The 20,699-nt window shown below is 41.3% G+C and overlaps 2 protein-coding genes across 5 annotated transcripts in view; one reads left to right on the forward strand and one right to left on the reverse strand.

Annotated features, from left to right (window-relative positions):
- The window catches only part of LOC113685619 (uncharacterized), a 30,233-nt gene extending 25,815 nt beyond the window's left edge, over positions 1–4,418 (reverse strand). The window contains exon 1 of one of the 3 annotated variants that reach the window (XM_089204575.1): positions 4,001–4,418. In XM_089204575.1, the coding sequence (XP_089060701.1) occupies positions 4,001–4,340 (340 nt within the window). In that variant the 5' untranslated portion in view covers positions 4,341–4,418. Of the gene's footprint in view, positions 1–1,969; positions 2,316–4,000 lie in introns of those variants that run through there. The other 2 variants (XM_089204576.1, XM_089204574.1) reach the window with 2 other exon arrangements.
- LOC113679216 (uncharacterized) overlaps positions 1–20,699 on the forward strand; it is a 34,028-nt gene that overhangs the window by 449 nt on the left and 12,880 nt on the right. Inside the window, exons 1-3 of one of the 2 annotated variants that reach the window (XM_089204566.1) lie at positions 4,705–5,003; positions 7,642–7,891; positions 8,459–20,506. In XM_089204566.1, the coding sequence (XP_089060692.1) occupies positions 4,815–5,003; positions 7,642–7,891; positions 8,459–20,506 (12,487 nt within the window). In that variant the 5' untranslated portion in view covers positions 4,705–4,814. Of the gene's footprint in view, positions 1–4,704; positions 5,004–7,641; positions 7,892–8,458; positions 20,507–20,699 lie in introns of those variants that run through there. The other variant, XM_089204565.1, reaches the window with a different exon arrangement.

The raw sequence follows: 20,699 nt of genomic DNA on the forward strand, positions 1-20,699 counted from the left end.
GACTTTAGATCATTGCACAACCCACCATTCGTGTTGCATTGCACTGTTTAGGAAAAATACTAAAATTCTGAGATGAGAGGGAGAAGAAAGGGGAAAATATTTCCTCAAAAATAACGTGGTTCGCCACATGTCAATCAAAATATGGTGTGAATTCGAAACGGCTTGTTTTGGAGCTGAAGCTCCTAATTAAATATTTAAACATGTGTATGTCAACTATTACTTACAATTAACATGCCTTGTCAAGTCTCCTAATAACACCACGCATTTCAGCGCGATTCAGACAAAGAGTATCCCTTTGTTAGTTTGCCTCCCCTCCATAGACGCGTGCAAAAAATGTATTGATTTAGTGAGGAGAGATTAAGCGTCAATCTTGATTTCCTCGAAAGTTTCCTTGTTGTTCCTTTTATTAAAAGCATTACCTATCAACGAGGACATACTGTTAGAGAGCTCTCTCTCTTGGATTTTGAATATTTGAGGCATATTTTGGAATACAAATTCTGGTTTTTAAAACGTACAATGATCCCGTGTGCTTCACTTCCGCAAGTGTTAGTCGTCCTCGGTACTAATATATTTTTACTCGCTGATTTACGCCGATATAAATTCCTTGTTACGAACTCTTACGTTCTGCGAATTCAAGCTTCATTTGTCTCAACAGACATCTGACCTTCGTTTGTGAGATCCAAAATGTTTGCTTGTTTTAGTTAAACAACAACAAAAAAAAAAAAAAAACACGATACACTCTCTTGGGTGTATTCTTGACGTATCATACATTATTGTTTTTCGTGAGCGGCGGTGTTTGTGAGAGCATTTGAATAGTTTCTTGTGTGGGCGACTGAAATGGGACAGTGACTTAATTTCCTGTTCCGATGAATCGCTTTTTTCTTTACTCAAACCAATATAACGTAACTTTCGCTTCAATAACGGTAGAATATTAATCGTCGGAAGAAAATTTTCTCTGTGAGATTTCACAGTGGTTGATCCGTGATGACGACTCCTTTAGCAGATCCTGGAGTTAGAATGTCCTGTTCGTAAAAAGTTTATTTATGTATTTACGATCAACAAGGAGGGAACAGACAGCTGTGTATTGCAACGAGCTGAGAACATCTGAAACACCAATACACACACCTACTAAACCTCGAGATATCTATTTTGAAACAGATCGCGGTTAGTACAATATACCCACACGGCTTGGAATAATTGTGTCCCATACGTCATTTAGTTCAAATTACTTGCGTTTCCTCAGTGGATTTTCTAGATCGCACAATTAATTAAATGTAGTTTGTTTCTTTTAATTAAAAAAAGCCGGGTTGTCCTGTTTGCAAATAATTCGAGAAAGAAATCCACTTGAAAGCGCCCCCGTCTCTGGCGTGTTGCTAACTTCCTAGCAATAAGTATAAACTATCCGGTATTGCTTTATGTTTGTCCAAAAATAGCTCAGCCGACTGACAAAAATTGCCGCGTGCTTAGCCTCATAATTATTTTCTATCGTTGTGCTAAAGTCCAATACATACAGAAAATTGAACAGTGCAACATCACAACATGAACATAAACATGAAAATGATAAGTATATACAATTTATGGCGAGATTCGCTCTTAAATAATACAGGTAAAAATTTCTTCATTTTGACCTGTTCATAAGGTGTGCTTATATCCAACACAAGGAGATAATTGTTTCGGTGCAACATCACAACATTAAGGTAGTCATCAAAATGATAAAGGTTCACGATTGACAACGAAATAGGTTTTAAAATAGTGCATATGACAAATCAAATTTTGACCCATTGATAAGAGAACAGGGGACATTCCGGTAGAAAGCATGTTCAGGTTATTGCCTTTTCAACGACGGAGAATTCTAAACCATACCGTAAGGATTACAAATGATGAACTGCGGTTGATTCATCGAGTAGTTTCCCCCATGCCGAGACTAACAGTCTAAATGCGACAACCGTTTGTCGTTCAAAAACCTCACCTTGTTGGCAACACATTCCTCCGTATCCCAATCGGCAACTACATCCACCATTATTTGGTGTGCCACCGTTTTGGCAGTTACCCCTGTTACAACCTTGCGTCTCCTGCAAATGATATGGGCAAGTTCCACCGCACTGCGCGGCCTGCAGCTGCTGTCGTGTGCGAGTCTGTGAGCCACTCGTTCCGCATTGATGCGAGCAAGAACTCCAACTGGTCCAGCTTCCAACCTGACAGTTTCTGGCGTTACACGGAGGAGGCGACCTTCGTCGTCTCCTTCTCGACCAGAAAATCGAATTCGTCCCAGTGATCAAAACCACGAAGCAGATTGTTAAGACAATGCTTTTCATAGTGTGTTTCGGTCAAAAATTTTGTATTTGCTAAGTATTCTCGTTACCCTAATTTAACAAATTCTAGTAAAAGTTAATTACTTTACAAAGTCTTGAAAACACGGATGCACTTCTTTTGAAATAAAGTACTTTCCGCTGCCAATCGGGAAGAAAACAACTTCCGCTCGAAATATTGTTGTTCAAATTGTATACGCAAACTCAAATTTCAATATAATGTAGGGTGGGCATGAAACAGTGGATTATTTGTGGGAAGTATTTTTAGGGAATATGTACGAATACGACATGTTGAGACCAGTCTCTTTTTTAAGGCAACAACTTTATTTGTATTAGTAATTGCCTTTTCTTTTTTTAGTTTCATCAAAAACAAGCCGGCGAAAACACGATTTAAAGACAGAGATCTTTAATTGACCTTTCTGCTTTGTTGTGACATTTTTCCTTCGCAAGATTTATTTTAATTACCGCTCATCTGTACCGCTTGTTTAATGCAACCTTTCTTTACGTTCGATGGGCACAGCATTAAGAACGTTGGCGTTAAGGGCTAATTATAACAGAAAACTTAAGGTAAAAAAGGTTGCGAACTCCCATAAGCTCAAACTATTTCAGTTCCCGTTATATTGGTAAACTCTATTGTGCCTGTATACGCAACTACATCAGAAGGAGGCGCTGTCGTTAAACCCCTTTTTCACGGCTTTTGTAATCAGTATTCGCAAACTCCATTGCGCAATTAATGCATCGCTCATGGTAAATAATCTCTAAATAAGTAACATCAACAAACGGGATTCGATTAACTGTCTTTTCTTTTTAATCTTCACTCCGTTTTCAAAGTGTTTTTTCTAGCGGTTTTTAATTTGTCTCTCGCTGTGTAGTTAACCACAAAACGTGTTACTTTTCGATTTGTTTTCAGTTAACTGAATTTTTGATCGTTGACGTTTTATGAAAGCTCCGTGATTTGGAGTTTTGTGGTGTGTGTTTGTGACATTCAACTTAAGTGGATCTGCAGAGGCAAGATATCAGCTTGGCTGGAATGTTCGGCGCTGCTTCACTCTGAATGCATCTTTCATAACCCCTTTTAATCCCCCCCCCCCCCTTTAGTTCTACCGGTCTTGAAAATCTTTTTTCGAACGTTGTTATGTATTTTCTAAAAACTTTCTTGGTCAGAGTAAAACTTTGGGGAAAATGAAATCATTGTTACTCCTCGCCCACCCTATTGAGTTCGTGTGTGTCCGAAAAGCAAATTCTGCGCTGCTCAGTTAATCATTTTCCTTTCAAAATGAAGTGTAGATTCAAAGATTCACTTGATCTTTACAGGGTACAACAAATTTCAAGCATTTTGGAACTCAAAACAACTTTTTATGGTCTAACGAACACATTTTTTTACACCATGAGAATCACAGAACAATCGTGAAACAGTAAAAAATAAAAAAATACGCCTATCATCCACCACGAAGCCCTTTTTCTTTTGAAAGTATTTCCTCAACATCTCGGCTCTTAGTTTAGAAATGATATTTTGAACATATACATCGTACTGATACTGGCTAACAGGTGGGTACAACATTTGAAACAGATCGCGTCAACTTAGTTTGGCTGTCAGAGATTTGTCAAGAGTTGTATGTTTACACTGATCCAGCCTTGTTCACACCACCTGTATGACCTCAAAATTCAGATCCATGTATTATTGGACTAACCTTGTTCGCAGCATTTCCCATCGTATCCCACTCTGCAGCTGCATCTGCCGCTAACCGGCGTGCCTCCGTTCCGACAATTGCCTCTATTGCAGGCCTGAGTTTCTCGCAAGTGGAACGGACATGTTCCTCCACAGAACGCGCCTGTAATCAACGACCGCGTTCGTGCTTGTGCACCACTCGAACCGCACTGATGCGAACACGAACTCCAACTTGTCCAGCTTCCAACCTGACAGTTCGTTGCCTTGCAAGGAGGGGGTGCCCTTCGCCGGCGCCGTCTTCTCCATGCTTCTGTTTCAGTCAAAACGCAACAAAGCCATATTACGAGAAATAACTTTGTCATTTCTGAGTCAGTCTCTGCCACAATAGAGAATTAAGATTAGCTTTTCTCTTTGCAAGTAGCCACGATTAATTGTTTGAGATAATTCTTAAATTCTGATTAATGCTAGTATTTACAGCAGAGTAGATTTTTCTAAGAAGAGGTTTTTTTTTCTCTGATAAATATATCCACGATTTGCATCACAATAACATGCACTTAAACTGCCCTGTGACGGAAGTCATCACAGAATTGAAACAAAATGTTTGATATACCGACATTGACTGTAAGCTTATATTTGTTCAATATAACTGCGGTTTTAATTTCGTGATCGTTTTTGACTGACTTCCGCAATGCGGTTTCTAAGAAGGAGAATACCTTGGATCAATTAAGGTTTGTCAATACATTTGAAATTGTTCTCAAACGGTAAAAAAAGAGCAACCTTAAGACAGTGTATCCACGAAATAAGATTGAAGAAGAGTGTGTATCGCAAATTTTAGAATGCTCAGCAAGTACCTCCTTGCGTGGCTAATAATTTTACAGGTTGAAGGCTTGCAAGAGAAAAGCGCCACGCAGAAATCGCTGCGATTTCGGCACCTCGCAAAATGTACCTACGATTACGAAGTGACAGTTTACACCGCTCGAGGAGACAAGTCCACCCATAGCGAAGGGTATCAAGTTCACGCTTTGGTAAGGTTCATCTTAATTCAGGTCAATGGACTTTGAATTCTGTAACACTGTTAAATCTCCTTGATTTCTTGTATGTACGACAGCGTTACAAAATATGTAAATAACTTACGTTTTTCTTCGAGCAAACATAGTTTGTCACATCGTATTTAAAATTCATATTGTAGAGAATGGACAAATCGGATAAAATGGACATCTCACTTTGGGAAGAGATAATAACAGCTCGGCCTGCGTTTTCTGCGACAGAAGAAAACTGCTGAAATAATTGTTTCTTAGCATTAAGAGAATAACACTGGATTGACTGATCAAAAAGGGACATTATCGCATTTTGGAGTGGTGATTTTTGATAGCCTTTGCGTTTGCATGGAAATGGTGTTTGGCTTAGCGCTTACGCGGATTGAAATTTCTCTATTTTTGCTTACTGTTTGCAGTAACGGCATACAATTCAAAGAAATTTTTAAGGAAATGGCTGAGACCAAATCCATTTTTATTTAGCATGTATTAGTACTTGTTAAACACTATACGTGCAATATATATAGCAACTGGAGCGAGGCCGATATTTCGTGGGACTTGAGGTCATTTTCAAAGACTTTCAGGTTATTCTCGTATAATCGAAATTTATCATCACTTGTTCTTGGTGGGTTGTTTCAACCGTCTTCAATCTTTCTTTCCACACGCCGAATGGAATTCATTAGCCTGCAGAAAGCAATAGACGGATTTATATCCATGCTAAAAAACTGATCTTTACACAACAAATTGCTTACTGCAGTGTATATTTTACCAAGTTGTTTACTGAATGACAGCCTTCTTTCCATAAATGGTGTGTAACTAATTTCTAAATGAAGGAAGCGCCTAAATTCAGTTAGTGAATCTGTCACTCTAGAGTTACAAGGTAAGCTTTTTCCGAGAGTTGCACCACTGTAACTAAAACTATTTTTGAGATGGCACATAGCTGGTTTATTATAGGACCACAGGAATGTTTAGTTGTGGCAACAGGAATCATTCCGTCACTTGGAGATGGATTCCACTCAGAAGCGCGTCTAATATATGTCACATCCTGTCGAAACTTCGCGTGATTTAAAAAACTTTGGCTCAAGAGCCATTAATCTTTTTTCCAAGAATTCCCCGGCACAATGATGTAAGAATTCAAGACTTACGGTCAAGGATTTGACCATGTAAGGTCATGAATTGGATTTTATTGTTCGATATTATGGTTTCAATTCTCACCACTTTTTTATAATGTTGGTGTGCGGCGTATTCTACAAAAATATTACTCTCAAATCATCCTACACGAACCGGCACGCAATTAAATTTACCTCAGGCGTAATTTCCGCATGTCTTTTGTGTTATTTTCACCGGTATGCATGCACTAAAGAATCTGAAATGGAAAGGAGTAAAAGGCATCCCACAACGTCTTGAGCTTAAATTTACACGTAGTTTATTTTCGGACTAATACATATATATATATATAAATATTATGAGAGGAAAAAACGACGCAACTACATATCCCGACAAGCCTGTTTCGTGAATCGCTTCACTCTTCAGGGGTTTAAACCCCTGAAGAGTGAAGCGATTCACGAAACAGGCTTGTCGGGATATGTAGTTGCGTCGTTTTTTCCTCTCATAATATTTATTCTGCTCTGCTTCAACGTATTGAGCACTGTTCCACGCGAAAATCGACTTGCAGACTTCCTATATATATATATATATATAAATATATATGTATATATATATATATATTTTTTTTTAACAACATGTCGTCCTTGCCAGTGAAGATGAAAAAAATAAATAAATAAAAAAAATAGTAGTAAAATAACAACATGGGACTTAAAAAGTCCTCGTGTCCTTAAGGCGAATATTCCTCCTTTTTTTGTCTAAGAGCGAAATTTGAAGTGAAGATTGCAAGAAAAGAGCACTTAGGTGCTTGTCAGTACTTATGTCAGTTTTCCCTTACTTGGGCACTTATAGAAAAAATATGAAACCTTGATATGGATCACCGAGCCTGAGTTACTATTACTTTCCAAAAACAACAAGTTGCGCATAGATGTCCTAACGTCTAATTATGAAACGGGTTTAATAATTACAATAACTAGTCGATTGTTTACTTTTCAGGAACATTGTCCGCTTTAGCGGCATTCTCTGAGCTATACACTTCAGAGTCTTCCTCTCAAATCAAATTTTTCTGCTCTGCCTACCACATTTCATTTGAACATATTGTCCACAGAATAAAGAACAAAATATTTATAATGCCTATGCCAAGGAAAGAAACCAATTTTGGATGTTTATTTGGACCCAATTCATTGACCAGCTCCCAGTTGGCTTGTTAGCTCAATTGGTAGAGCGCTGCACCGGTATCGCAGAGGTCATGGGTTCAAATCCCGTACGGGCCTGAATTTTTTTCAGATCCTATTCAAAACTACTCGTTTCAGTAGTGTTCTTAGCTGCGAGGATCTCTTAATTTCATCAAACCAAAGTTGTTATTCCAACGAGCAACTGATTTCATTCGTTATTCTACTTAACCTTGGAATAAAGCCCAGTTTCGTTAAAAATTATAAAAAGGTGAAAAAGGTTTTTTTTTACATTTTTTTTTCTGTGATGAAATGGCCTCAGATTGTGAACAGAAAGTTATGTTCTGTTTCAGGTCGACTTAACACCAGCATCACGTGACTTCAATGGGAGGGAACAGTCGCATCTCATTAAGCTTGACGTGCGGGAACCCCGCTTAAGGCGCCTACAACATGGGCGTGTTCCTGCCAATCACCCTGTCAATGAAGAGTTTGAAGAGCAGCTGTCAAAGCCCTTTTACTTCCAGCAGGAAGATCATGGTACTATTACTGACGTTCTTTTCCCAAAGAGGTCTGAGTCTCCCGAAATTGCTGCCTTCAAAAAAGGTAAGGCGTAGAAAGACAAAATGTATTACCAGATTATTCCACAGTATCAGCATCTCAGCTGTTTGGACCTCCAGATATAATTTTCGATGGACCGAGCATGCTCGTACTCAAATTTTACAAGATGTTAGAGCCGTTTAACTGAGAAGCTGAGAAACTACAGAATATTTCACGTTTAAGGCCTTCGTTATATATTGGTATTGGGCCTTTTCGAAATAAATCACATTTGTAAATGTATAGTTGTGGCTCAATGACAAACTGCCTAATCTCTCTCTTTGTCATAAGATGGAACTAAAGTGAAACAAAAACAAAACACCGTTCACTCAAAGTGTTCAGGTTGTTTGAAACACGCTTTTTTTTGTTTATGTTTTTTTTTTTGTTTTGATGCTGTTCAACTGGAATGGCAGATTTTTTAATTTATTCTATTTTATGTTATGCACGGGAAAATGAGTGTTTCTTTTAGTTAGCTCAGACTTATGCAAATGAACTCAATCCAATGTGATTAATCAGTATGGTTACTTTGTTGAGCAACCTACAATTTTGCACCCTCTACTCGTTGTTTGACAACAGGTATTGCAGGCGCATTTCAGCTAAACCTTAGGGACGCGCACAGATCCAACATCTATGAAGTACAAGAACACGATGACTCTGGTTTCTTTCGAACAAAGTACAGTGTGATGTCAGCCAACGATACGCACGCTCATCTGCATCGCACCTGGACGAACCAAGATTACCAAACGTTTGCAGACGGCACCCCAGCCAAGGCAGAACACAAGGTGCAGTCTCAGCACAATGCGTATATTCATGTGAAAGACGGAAAGGTAGAGAGAGTTCACCGTACTAATAAAGCATTTTTTAGACCTGCCAATGGTCATCCAAGGGCCGACAACTTCGAAGGATTTAAAGGCCAAGAGCAAGACATTGAAATGTCAACAAAGGGATACAGCAAACTGACGTTAAGATCTTGTCTAGGACCTGAACACCATCGTTCCAAGCGATCAGCAACAGAGGAACAGCATTTAAAGATAGCTCGTACTCTTATCAGAGACAATCTTTTGTTTACTGACACTGAGAAGATAAACTGGTCCAAGATCGGTGGAGAGAAGAAAAAGCCGAAGCCTTTCTATGAAGTGCTGCGCTGTTTCACCGACAAAAGTATGAAGGAGCGTCAAATCGCTGATTGCTCTAATGAGATGCATCGTATGGTTCGCGAAGATGAAGACGCTTTTCGAACAATCAATCGACTTGTTCGGGATCGAAGTCACCAAAACATCACGTCTTGGGCAGTATATGTAGCAGCACTTGCCGGTCACGGAAAGTACCAGGCCCAAAACACTTTAGCGCAAGCAGTTAGGGCAGATTACCCTCGACCTCTTAGCAAAGAAGAGTATCAGACACTTCTGATCGGAATTTTTTACTTACCAGAAGGTCCAATTCACTCACAACTCTTTGATGCCTTGTTAAACCTTGTGTCACGAGAAGAGAAAGGAGATGAAGTCACATCTACAGCGATGCTTGTCTTAGCAGGACTAGCTGAAAGAGCACAGAGATCGGGGTACAATGACACCTTATGCGAAAGCGTCGCTGACATGATCCACAACAGGTACCAAAACAGATCAACATTGTATGATCCCGACAGCTCGGACCACGAAATACAGCTAAGAGACCACATCTGGGCCTTTGGAAATCTCGGACATCATTCCGGACTTCCAGTTATCCTTCAACACATTGACCACGATAACTCTGGTATACGATCGGCAGTGATCTCAGCATTACGCAAGCTTCCTCCAGAGCACACGAATCAACACTTAATGAATGCACTATACGCAGATGAACATCCCGATGTTAAAACTGCCGTTATTAATATCTTTGTTGAGCGTCATCAACATTTAAGCGACTCAGTGGTAAAAGGCCTAGAGCATGCGCTGTGGCACGCCCCAGAAAGCGAAACTCTTGATTCTATGATTATTCAGCTCATTGAAAATCACGGTGACCACCCCAAGGCACTTTATTTAAGGAAAAGACGACGAGCAATTCATCGCCAAAAACGTGCTCTCTTTCCATTCCTCCGTCCAAGAGAGTTTGCTCTTGGCCGGTCAAAGCGATGGTTGAAGACCTATGGTGGTAAGTGGCTTGGAGCCGAATCAATCATACAGTTCATTAATCAGGTAAAACTAAGAATTGGCATTTTTGGGGGAAATTTTGAGATTAATCTTGACAACTATGCGCATATTCATGCCTACATTCTCAAGTTTGGATTTGAAGTCGTCCGAGGTAAAGCTGCTTTTAAGGCATCCGCCAGTTTTAAGAATGATTTCCCGAAAGATCTCATCCACGCCGTTGCAGATGCTGGAGACGATCTCCTTAAGCAGTTTGATAGTATTACGAGCGTGATTGCTGAACAGATAAACCAGTTTATCAGCAAACTTGCTGGTTATTTACCATTGCACATCGACAAATTTACAGAGTTCGTCAACAAGCTCGTTCAGTTTGTGCAGAATCTGGTGCAGCCTTTACGACCGATTAATGTGATTGGAAAAATCATAAAATTTACCAAAGATGTTCTAAGCCGCCTCAAGGACTGGAAGTGGCTGACAGACATCATAAAGAAAATACAACAAAGTCTCGGAAGGCTGACTGCCATAGACGACGTTTTTCAAAACGTTATTGCAGCTCTGGACAACATCCTCGGCATTGTGGGTAAAATAACAAACTATTTGCCCCATAATCTGCCGGGAAATTTCAATATCAAGACACTCCTGAACATTCTTCGCTCGGTCTCTGTCGACCTGCATTTTGACAAAATCAAAGAATATTTCAATTCCCTAGGGATGTCTGTTCCTAACGGTTTCCGTTTCCAGCTTCCGTTCAAGTTCTCCATCCGCCTTTCGTTTTCTCTGGAAACATTTCAGAAAATTTCCTTAAATCTTCTACGGTTTGCCAATCGTTTCCTGGATATGTCTTCTTTGCTTGATTTTCTCCAAAGCATTAGATTCCCCAGGTTACAGTTACCAGACATGAACCAACTATTCCCTTCTTTTCAAGGGAGCGGTTTTAACTTTGGTCTACGTTTTGATTGGCGAATCAGCCTAAAGTTCAAGCTCAATCTGAAATCACTGGGCTTCCAGAATTTTATCACTGTTTTAGAGAAACTTGGAGACTTTTTAGCACAGTTCAAACTCCCGGGTTTCGATCTCGAAAAGTTTTTTGAAGAAATATTACCTGGCAAGAATTTAGATCTTGGACTACTTTTCAACGAGCTTTTGGGCGGAAACTCTAACTCGAATTTTACTAATCCGGGTGACGTTCTGCAAGAATTCCTAGAGAATCTTCTTGAAGTCCTTGACGTTCAACATGCGAATGTCTCTGCAATAGGTGATATCACAGATTTCTTTCAGGAGCTCGGGCCGGCAATGGAGCAGTTCGCGGAAAAGAACGTACAGCGTATCTGTGGATTGTATAAACTGGCTTTGAATTCATCCCAGGAATTTAAGGAGTTTGGAGAAAATGTTGAGCAGGAAGGAATTCAAGTGCTTCAGCTCGTAGAGAATACTACCCAAAGTGCACTAACGGAACTCCTTAACTTTACTGTCCTTGTAGATTCTCTAATAGACGAAATTCAACGTAACTTTACCACGGCTGCAAAAGGATTCGTCTCAGACTCGCTGCAAGAGCTCACAGGCAAACTGAAAGATATTCAGAATCTTGCAAATGATATAGTGGACTTTGCCAATGGGACAGCCTCAAAAGTCAATGGTGCATGCACCAAAGCTGCAAATTTCTCCGCTGACGTAATAGATAAAGTTCAAGAAAACGCTCGTGAAGCACTTATGGAGCTAGGATCGTTCATTGGACCTGTTGCCACAAACATAAAAAAGGTTGGAGGACAGTTGAAATCCGCTGTGTCTAATGTCGAGACGTGGTATGAAGAGAACATGGCAGCTCGTGTCGGGAAGATTTCTCGCGTTTCCCAGATCATATCAGATTTTCTTTCAGTTCTTAACACAAAAAAAGGGTTTCTGAAATCCGTTCGTGAAATAGCTGCTCGAATCAACGAGGCCCTTGCGCGTCTCCGGAATCTTCCAGCGTATGCGAATGAAGCAAGGAAAACAGTTGATGATATACTTAACTTTGCAGACAAAGCTCAAGACTACGAAAAAGAGATCCAGAAGCTTGATATAAGAAAGCAATTTGGACTTGACTTTGATCAGCGAATAAGAGATGTCTGCAACGAGTTTAAGACCATCGCTGTTGAGACGCTCGACAAGTTTGGAAACTATGACATTGTCGAAGAAGTTGATAAGTTTTTCAACAAAGAGGCCGATAAGCTCATAAGCAAAGCCGTGTCGAAGTTTCTTAGAATTAAAAAACCCATTGACGAGATGCAAGACGAATTACGAAATATCAAGGCCATGGTGCGTGAAATGATGGGTGTCTTAATAGAGCTGAAGCCTTTCACCAACAATCTTTCGCCTATTTTAGAGACGGCAGGTCAACTACCTGACTGCAAGCAGATCAAGAATATACTCATAGAGAGCACTAAACCATGCGTCCGCAAAGCTTTTGGGGTTGGGAGATACGTCATCGATCAGTACAAGGACTTCAAGAAGGAAGTGAGAGTTCTATATGACATGGTTCCGGCTACATGGAAGAACTTTAAAATACAGAAGTGTATCAAGGGTGGAACTTGCATTTCCAAAGCTTTTATTGATCAAGCTAAAACCATTAAAGATAAGGTTGATGTCCTTAAAGACAACTTTAAAGAAGCGAGTGGATACACTGACCTGCTTCAAACTTGCGAACAAGGGGTTGATAACATCACAGTTGTTATCGACACGGTGAAAATGTTAGTGGAACAAGTCCAGAATTTTTCCCTTAAAGATGATGTTCAAAGAGTAAAGGCGGTTTTCCAAAAGATCACTGGCCGACAGGCCGAGAACAATGAGGGGAGTGGCATTCAAAAGCGCTCCATAAAAGAAGTAAAAGAAAGAATCGAAAGAATCGTGGACTATGTACAGAAGGCAAGGGAAACTCAGAAGAAAATGCAAGACTTGCTCGAAAACACATTCAAAGCAATGAGAAATGTCTACGATGATGCTGTTCTAGAACATATTAAAGCGGTTGAAGATGTGCGTTCCAAACTTAAACTATCATACGAACTTTGGAAAAAGACAAAGAATATCAACCACGTCCTGCAAGCATTAGATACTGTTACCCAAGATGCTTCAAAATATGCTGAGAGCTTAAAAGGTGTGACGAATTCAATCTCGAGCCCAATTATCGACCTCTTATCTGAAACGGGAGAACTCAGTGATGTTGTGAAGCCCTATCTTATCAAATACGCCACCAAATTCACTGATACTATTACAAAAGTCAACAACTTTCTGGACAAGGTTACAGACTTTCTTAACAAGCTACAGCTGCGACAGAGAGGACTAGACCCCAGGGCTTACAAACCCTGGGAACAAATACCCTATTGTTCGGAAGAAGTTTGTGTACGATCAATCAAACGATCGTCATCACTTTACCTAAAAACCATTTTCACTTGGAAGTTCCCACATCTAGATGACCTTTCCTCTATGGAAAAGAGTGGGCGTTGGCTGACCCCAGGTTTGTTTGATGACTATAAAGTAGAGGGAATCTCAAGGCTCTCCAAAAGCGAGGTTATTTTGGGTATGCATGGAGTCTCTAGCAACAAAGGGAAAGCATCACTTTTAGTAGTAACCAACTTTGGTAGTGGAGTCAAAAAGATAATTCAACTTGGTAGTCAAGGAAGCCCTCTAGTTGTAAAAATAGGAGGAGTGGCTGTTGCTCGAGATTACATCTGGATCAGTGACTGCGCGTCAAACAAAATTTATTCCGTAAAGAAATCTAGTGTGACAAGTTCATTCTCGTCGCCAAAGCCATCTTGGGTTGGTTTGTCCAAATCTGCGTCAGTTGAAGGTACTGCAACTTCTCTTTCTTACGATGAGCCATCCAATGTCCTTTGGGTAACAGACGGCAAAGGTGGAAAGGCCTACGGCTATAAGCTATCTGCTAACGGGGATCTGTCTCCTTCTGGCCTAACACCCGACAGAGTAATCATCATCGGAGCAAACGCACAAGGCATGGCTATCGTCAAACAGTTCAGTACCGAGTATGTTTGCATCTCGAAATGTGCCATGATTCCTGGTTTCCAATGTAAGCTGGAGTTCCATGACATTAGTGGTGGTGATGAGACCGGAGAAAACACGCTCTCTAGAGTCGTCAGAACCCCCTCGGGCTTAGAGTCCGTCTCCAGAGTTGACAGTGAAGTAATCGCAGTGGCGTTCTCAAGTGGTACTTATGCCGAGAAAGATAATGTAGAGCGTATAGGTGGTGACTTTGAAGAAAGATATTTCTACCTAAGACTTCCGATTTTGAAAATGACTTTTGGAATCCAAGAAAACTGCTTGTTCTTTACGGTTATGAATGACTACATTCTGCGACCGCGGCGGTTGTTTCCATTCGGAGACATGATTTGCGGAACTACACGAAAGCGAAGCACCTCGCAAGAGCTATTGGAGTCTGATGTTTACTCTGAGCAACTGGAAGAAGATCATAAGAGCAATAGGAGAATGCGCAGGCAAACCTCAGATCTTGGATCATGTATGACTTTGTTCCGTGGAAATGTTCTTAGGGGATATCAGAAATTCTTCCCTGAATATTCACAAACCATCATTGTGTTTGGCATACCAGTAAGACTGTTTGCTGGGGCTGGTGGCTATTATAGTGTAGACTATCAAGGGCAAGTTTGCACGAGAGACAAAGTTTTCAGACTTGGTCTCATTCCTGGAGCTTGGATCTCTGTATACGCTGGTGCTTCTTTATCAATTTTTATCGTAGAAGCTGGAATTACGATTGAAGCAAGACTTCTAGAATCCTACTTCGTACCAGAACTACGAATCAAGATCGATAAGTGGCCGCTTAAAGCTTGCATAGAACTTAAGTTACGAATGACTCCACTTCGCATCAGAGTTTGGTTGTGGTACAGATTCCGTCTTTGCATTAGGATCAGATGCAAGTTGTTTGGATGTAGTATAAAGATTAGATGGTGTTCGAAGAAGACCCTTGCGGAGTGGTGGTGGTCAGCGAGAACGATCGACCGGACGCTCTTTACAAATTGCCACCAAGATGTTGATACGACGCCTCCTGTTGCTGGTGAATGTACCGCAAGGCAAGCTGCTGACAAAAAATATTTCGTACAGTGGCATGGATTCTACGAAGATACTAAAATCAACAACTACCACGTCAGGATAGGATCCATTCAGGGTTCTGGCGATGACTACTCTGCATGGGTGGGAACATCTTTAAGCGTAGTTGTCAACGATCTTCCAATAATGCATGGACGAGATGTGTATGTCAGTGTATTGGCAACAAATGACATGGGGCGTGACAGTAAGTTAGTTAACTGCCCTAAATTTACGGCGAGACGTAAGAGTCCTCAGATTCGGTATGTCTACGATGGTGTCAATGAACATCAAGATGTGGATTATCAGTCAGATACATACACTTTAGGTATGAATTTTGCCTTCAAGAGCAATATAGAGGATATCGCATACACAAAATGGGGAGTATCGTCCTCTCCCAGCTGCACGTTTAACGAAGCTGAAGCAGATATCGTTCCCTTGACCACTCTCGGTGACTCAACTACTATCCAGACTTCTGGCCTGAATTTGATTCACGGCAAAAAATATTTCACACGCCTTTATGCGATGGATTTGTTTGGATTAAAATCTGTCATGTGTAGCGATGGTATTTTGATTGACACGACACCTCCTTTTGCCGGGTATTTCCAGGATGGTGCTGGTGAAGCTGATGCAATGTTTCTCCCATCGCTAAGGCGTGTTCGGGGAAAATTCGATCATTTCAAAGATCCTGAGAGCCCTCTGGTGAGATATGAGTGGAAGATTTCAAGAAACAACACCGATGAAGATGTAACGTCATTTGTAGATATTGCACTCACTCAACAGACACCCTTCATGGATGGCCTTTCTCTTGAAGCTGGTTTAACTTACAAACTAGTACTCCGTGGAACAAACGCGGCAGGACTTCAAACAGTTATTGAGACAAATGGATTTGTGCCAGATAATACACCGCCGTATTGCGAAGAGACTGCTATTGACGTAACGAACGATGAAGATTTACTTGATGTAGACTTTGTTAGAAAATTGAGCAGTATTCAAGCAAAATGGAAATGTGTAGATCAGGAAAGTGGCCTTCGCGCACAACTGGTGGGAGTTGGTACTTATCCAGGAGGAGATGACGTGAGAGCATTTGAAGATGTCAACTTCGTTACCCACAAAGTCATCCAAGGTGGTATGCTATTTGCGAGTTTCTCTGATGTCAATATTCTTTCGCGAGTCAGATATCACGTTACCATTAAGATCATAAATGGAGCTAACCTCAAGAAAACTATTTGGTCCGATGGAATTATCATTGACAATACGCCGCCCACAGTGGCTTCACAATACATTAAAGATGGCGTAGAGGGAAGGGATAAGAACTACACTAGTGAAAGATACACCTTTAGTGCTCACTGGGAACAAGCATTTGCAGATTCAGAAAGCAGCCTGGTTGAGTACCGCGTTGCTTTAGGGACTAACCCTGGATTCAGTGACATTCAGAATTTTAAGACAGTTGGCTACCAAACCAGAGTGACCATTGGAGGTCTTTTCCTGAGCAGTGGTCAGCGTTATTTTGTTACAGTTGTTGGCTGCAACGGGGTTGGTATGTGTATTAATGGCAGTAGTAACGGAGCCATTGTGGACTTTATTCCTCCACACACTGGAAAAGTCATCACCGGACTAACAGGCCCTCCTCAGTTGTTTCAATGGATTAGTAAATCAGTATGGGCAAGATGGAATTGGTGTTTAGCGGATGAGAAGAGAGTATTTGGACCAGTCGACTCTAGTCAGTGCAGCAACGACAGCTTCTACGATGTACATAGTGGCGTTGCAGGTTTCGGTATTTCAGTGGCCTCTTTGAAGAATGACGACCTATTGGCAGCGCCTAAGACGGCTGGACGGGTTAGGGTTACTGGGCGCAACATTGACCTCGAAGATGGAATGTACTCAGTGGTTATTGAAGCAAAAGATAAAGCAGGTCTTGCTGCTCGCGGTTTATCAAATACATTCATCGTTGATACTAGTCCCCCTCTAATAACGTACATCCAGCATGGACATTTTGGCGAAACATTGGCAGCTATTAACAAACCGCGTATTACTTTCAGAGCGTATTTTGAAATTGAGGACGATTTATCGAGAGTTGCGACGTACAAGGTGGGAGTTGGAAGCTATCCTGGGGCTGATGACGTCATGATATTCCAGTTGATTCCATTAAGTAAACCAGAGTCTTCACTGAGAGCCAACTGGACAGCGCCAAACTTGTTGTCCTTGGAAAGCAACCGACGTTATTTTATTACCATTTGGGCCATCAACAACGCTGGGTTATTTAGCATCAAATCATCGCCCCCTCTACTCTCTGACCTAGAACCCCCAAAAGGGGGAATTGTCCTAGACGGATGGGGCTCAGCTGATGCCCAGTATCAAAGCTACTACACCCTTTTCCGTGCCCATTGGTATGGCTTTATTGACTTCTCTGGTATTGAAACAGTACTATTAGGTTTATCGAGCAAGGCAGACTCAATTAGCTGCGATGTGAAGAAGGAACAGATTGTTCCATCCAATTCAAACTATCATGTCTTATTTGGGCTGAACTTGACTTCTGGTCAAAGATACCACGCATGCCTCAAAATGACAGACAGGGCCGGGAATCAAGCGTTTTTTCACTCTAACGGAGTGATTGTGGATAGCACTCCTCCCCTTCTAGGCTCTGTGACCGATGGAAGACCTGGAATGGAAATTGACGTACAAATCGAGAGTTCAGTTCTTCGAGCCTCTTGGTTTAACTTTACCGAACAAGAAACAAAAATATTAACTTATCAGCTGGCATTCGGCACGTCTCCTGGAGCCCAGGATGTGCAACAATTTACAGATGTAGGGCTCGTAAACACAGCTGCAAGCTCTAGATTACAAATTTCAGAGTTGACAAGTGGCAGTCGTTATTATGCGACAGTGATTGCATTTAATCTGCTTGGTATGCCTAGTGCAATGGTTTCCTCTAAAGGTGTTTTGGTGGATTTCACACCTCCCGTTTTCTCAGAGCCTGTTCTCGATGGTGACGATCCAAATCAAGACCTAAGTTTTACTTCAGGAAGTTCCTTGGCTGCCACATGGACCTGCGATGATTCAGAAACATCTTTAGCGTCCATAGAGATTGCCTTTGGTTTACAGCCTGGAGAAGACGATGTTATGAACTTCACAAGCTTGCCGATTCACAAAACATCGTTTACAATAGCGGGCAATCTTCAACTGGGATATCGTTACTTTGCAACGATAAAATGCACCAACAATGTGGACCTTAAGGCAATTGCTGTTTCGAACGGTGTTGTCTTTGATGACACTCCTCCAGATTTAATTTATGTCCAAGATGGGAAATACCAATACTCTACAAGAAACTTGACTGTAGAATTCAAATTTGCTGACTCGGAGAGTGGTGTAAAAGAATATGCAGTGAAGGTATTCAGCTCAGTCGAAGACGCTCACGGATCCTTCAGTTTCAACGGCAATGTCTCCACAGCGGCTTTGATTTTAGCCAAAGATCTTGATGGTGGGAGAAGGTATTTTGTCAATGTGACAGCAGTGAACGGTGTTGGGTTGGAAACTACTATGAAATCAGATGGATTTACCGTGGATACTTCACCTCCGGTATGCTTGCACGTATGGGATGGTCAGGGAGATCTTCAGCAGGACTTAAAATACGCTCCAAGCTCGAGCAAACTGAGCATTTCATGGTTGTGCTATGATAATGAATCCCCGATACTTCGCTATCGTTTCTCAGTTAAAAACTTACGCACGAGCGAATACGCTATTCCTTTTTATACTTTAAAGACACCTGTAAACTCCACAGGGTCTGCAATAATAACTGGAGGAGATCGAATTTCAACAGACTATAAAGAAGGAGAAACCTACGTCGTTGGTATTGAGGTTCTTAACGCTGTCGGCCTGTCCTCAGTAAATTGGACGGATGGTGTTATCATTGATAGCTCCCCTCCTGAAGTGAACGACTTAAAATTAACATATGATCCAAATAATGATTCTGTGAGCGCTTCATGGACTGCGAAGGATGACCAAAGTGGACTCGAGTCTGTCGCATGGGGATTGGGAACTAATCCAGAGAGTAACGACATCATAAACTTTACAAAAGTGTCAATTTCTATGTCAAGCGTTTTGATTTCAGATATTCCTTTGCTACTTGGTCGGACGTATTTCTTGAGGCTCCTTGCTGTAAATAACGCCGGCTTATCTAGTAAGACAGCATCAAATGGTGTCATAATCGACCGAACTGCGCCGGACCCTGGCTTTGTGGTTGCTCAGTATGTTTTCCCAACCAATTATGATCGGAACAAGAATGAAGTACCAGGATCATTGATGGTGGTAACTTGGACAGGCTTTGTAGATCCTGAAAGTGGTATTAGACAGACTAGTTGGGCTGTTGGTGAAGATCTTCTTTCGCTTAAATCAAGTGCCGACGATTTTTATACCGATGTTATCGCAGACGACTCAGTGGGTGGAGTGGTGATCAGTAATCAAACCCTCGTCGGAAATAAGACTTACTTCGTCTGCATTCGAGTTAGAAATGGCGCTGGACTTCAAAGAACTGATTGCTCGTCTGGATTGTTTGTCATACTTGGAAAGTTTTCTGCTGGGGTAGTAAGCGATGGCCCAGTAATTTCAGCGAAGGATATTGACTTCCAACTAGACGACAAAGCAATTTGGGCGCACTGGAGTGGCTTCAAGGATCCAGTATTTGGTATCTTCAGGTATGATTGGTGCATTAGGGATCAACCGCCTAACCCTTCTGGATCTGATCTTTGTAAGTGGCCATTCTTGGAGTCACATCATCTGAAAACGTCCACTAACCGCTTCCACAACCTGACACTTGAACACGGCAAGAAATACTATGTTACAGTGAGAGCTGAGAACTACAGAGGAGAGCATGTCAGTGCTTCATCGGATGGTGTTGTTGTCGATCGAACGCCCCCAATAGGAAAGTCACTTCAAATATCTCCCACAACTGGAAAAGGAAGTTTGTACGTGAACGCACCTTCTGCCCCTGTAGTCACGTGGTCCATAGACGATCCTGAAAGCGGTATAAGCCATTTTCTTGTGGGTGTAGGTAGTTTCCAATTCCAAGACAACTTGCTAGGGTTTCAACGTGTAGACAGCTTTAGTCGTTCCATCGACTTGGACCAACTTAATTTTACTCTCCACCAAGGACTAGTCTTTCACGTAACAGTTATTGGAGTCAACATGCTTGGCCTGAAAACCACTCTGACATCACAGCAAGTTGTAGTGGACTGGACGCCACCACAATCTGGTCTTGTAATTGATGGAAATCTTACCTCCATGGGTAGTCAAGAATTCTTCGATATAGATTATCAGTACGAGAATGGGGTACTATCTGCCCACTGGAAGGGATTTCAAGATACTGAGAGCGGTGTCGTTGAATACAGCTGGTGTGTTGGAACAACGCAAGGTAAGTTGTTAACTTTTTATACTCGTAAAACGTTTGTTTTCCTGAGAGCATCTTATTAAAAAAAAATCGAAGGTTAATGAACATGGAAATTATAGAATCTAAGTTTTTTGTATGGCTCAACAATTTTATGAAAACCACGTCACACGGTGAAGTCATGACGTCTCTAAGCCATCTTATAGCGCGTGCACCTACA

The sequence above is a fragment of the Pocillopora damicornis genome, chromosome 4, assembly GCF_964200805.1.
Source record: "Pocillopora damicornis chromosome 4, jaPocDami1.2, whole genome shotgun sequence".
NCBI classification, from domain to species: domain Eukaryota; kingdom Metazoa; phylum Cnidaria; class Anthozoa; order Scleractinia; family Pocilloporidae; genus Pocillopora; species Pocillopora damicornis.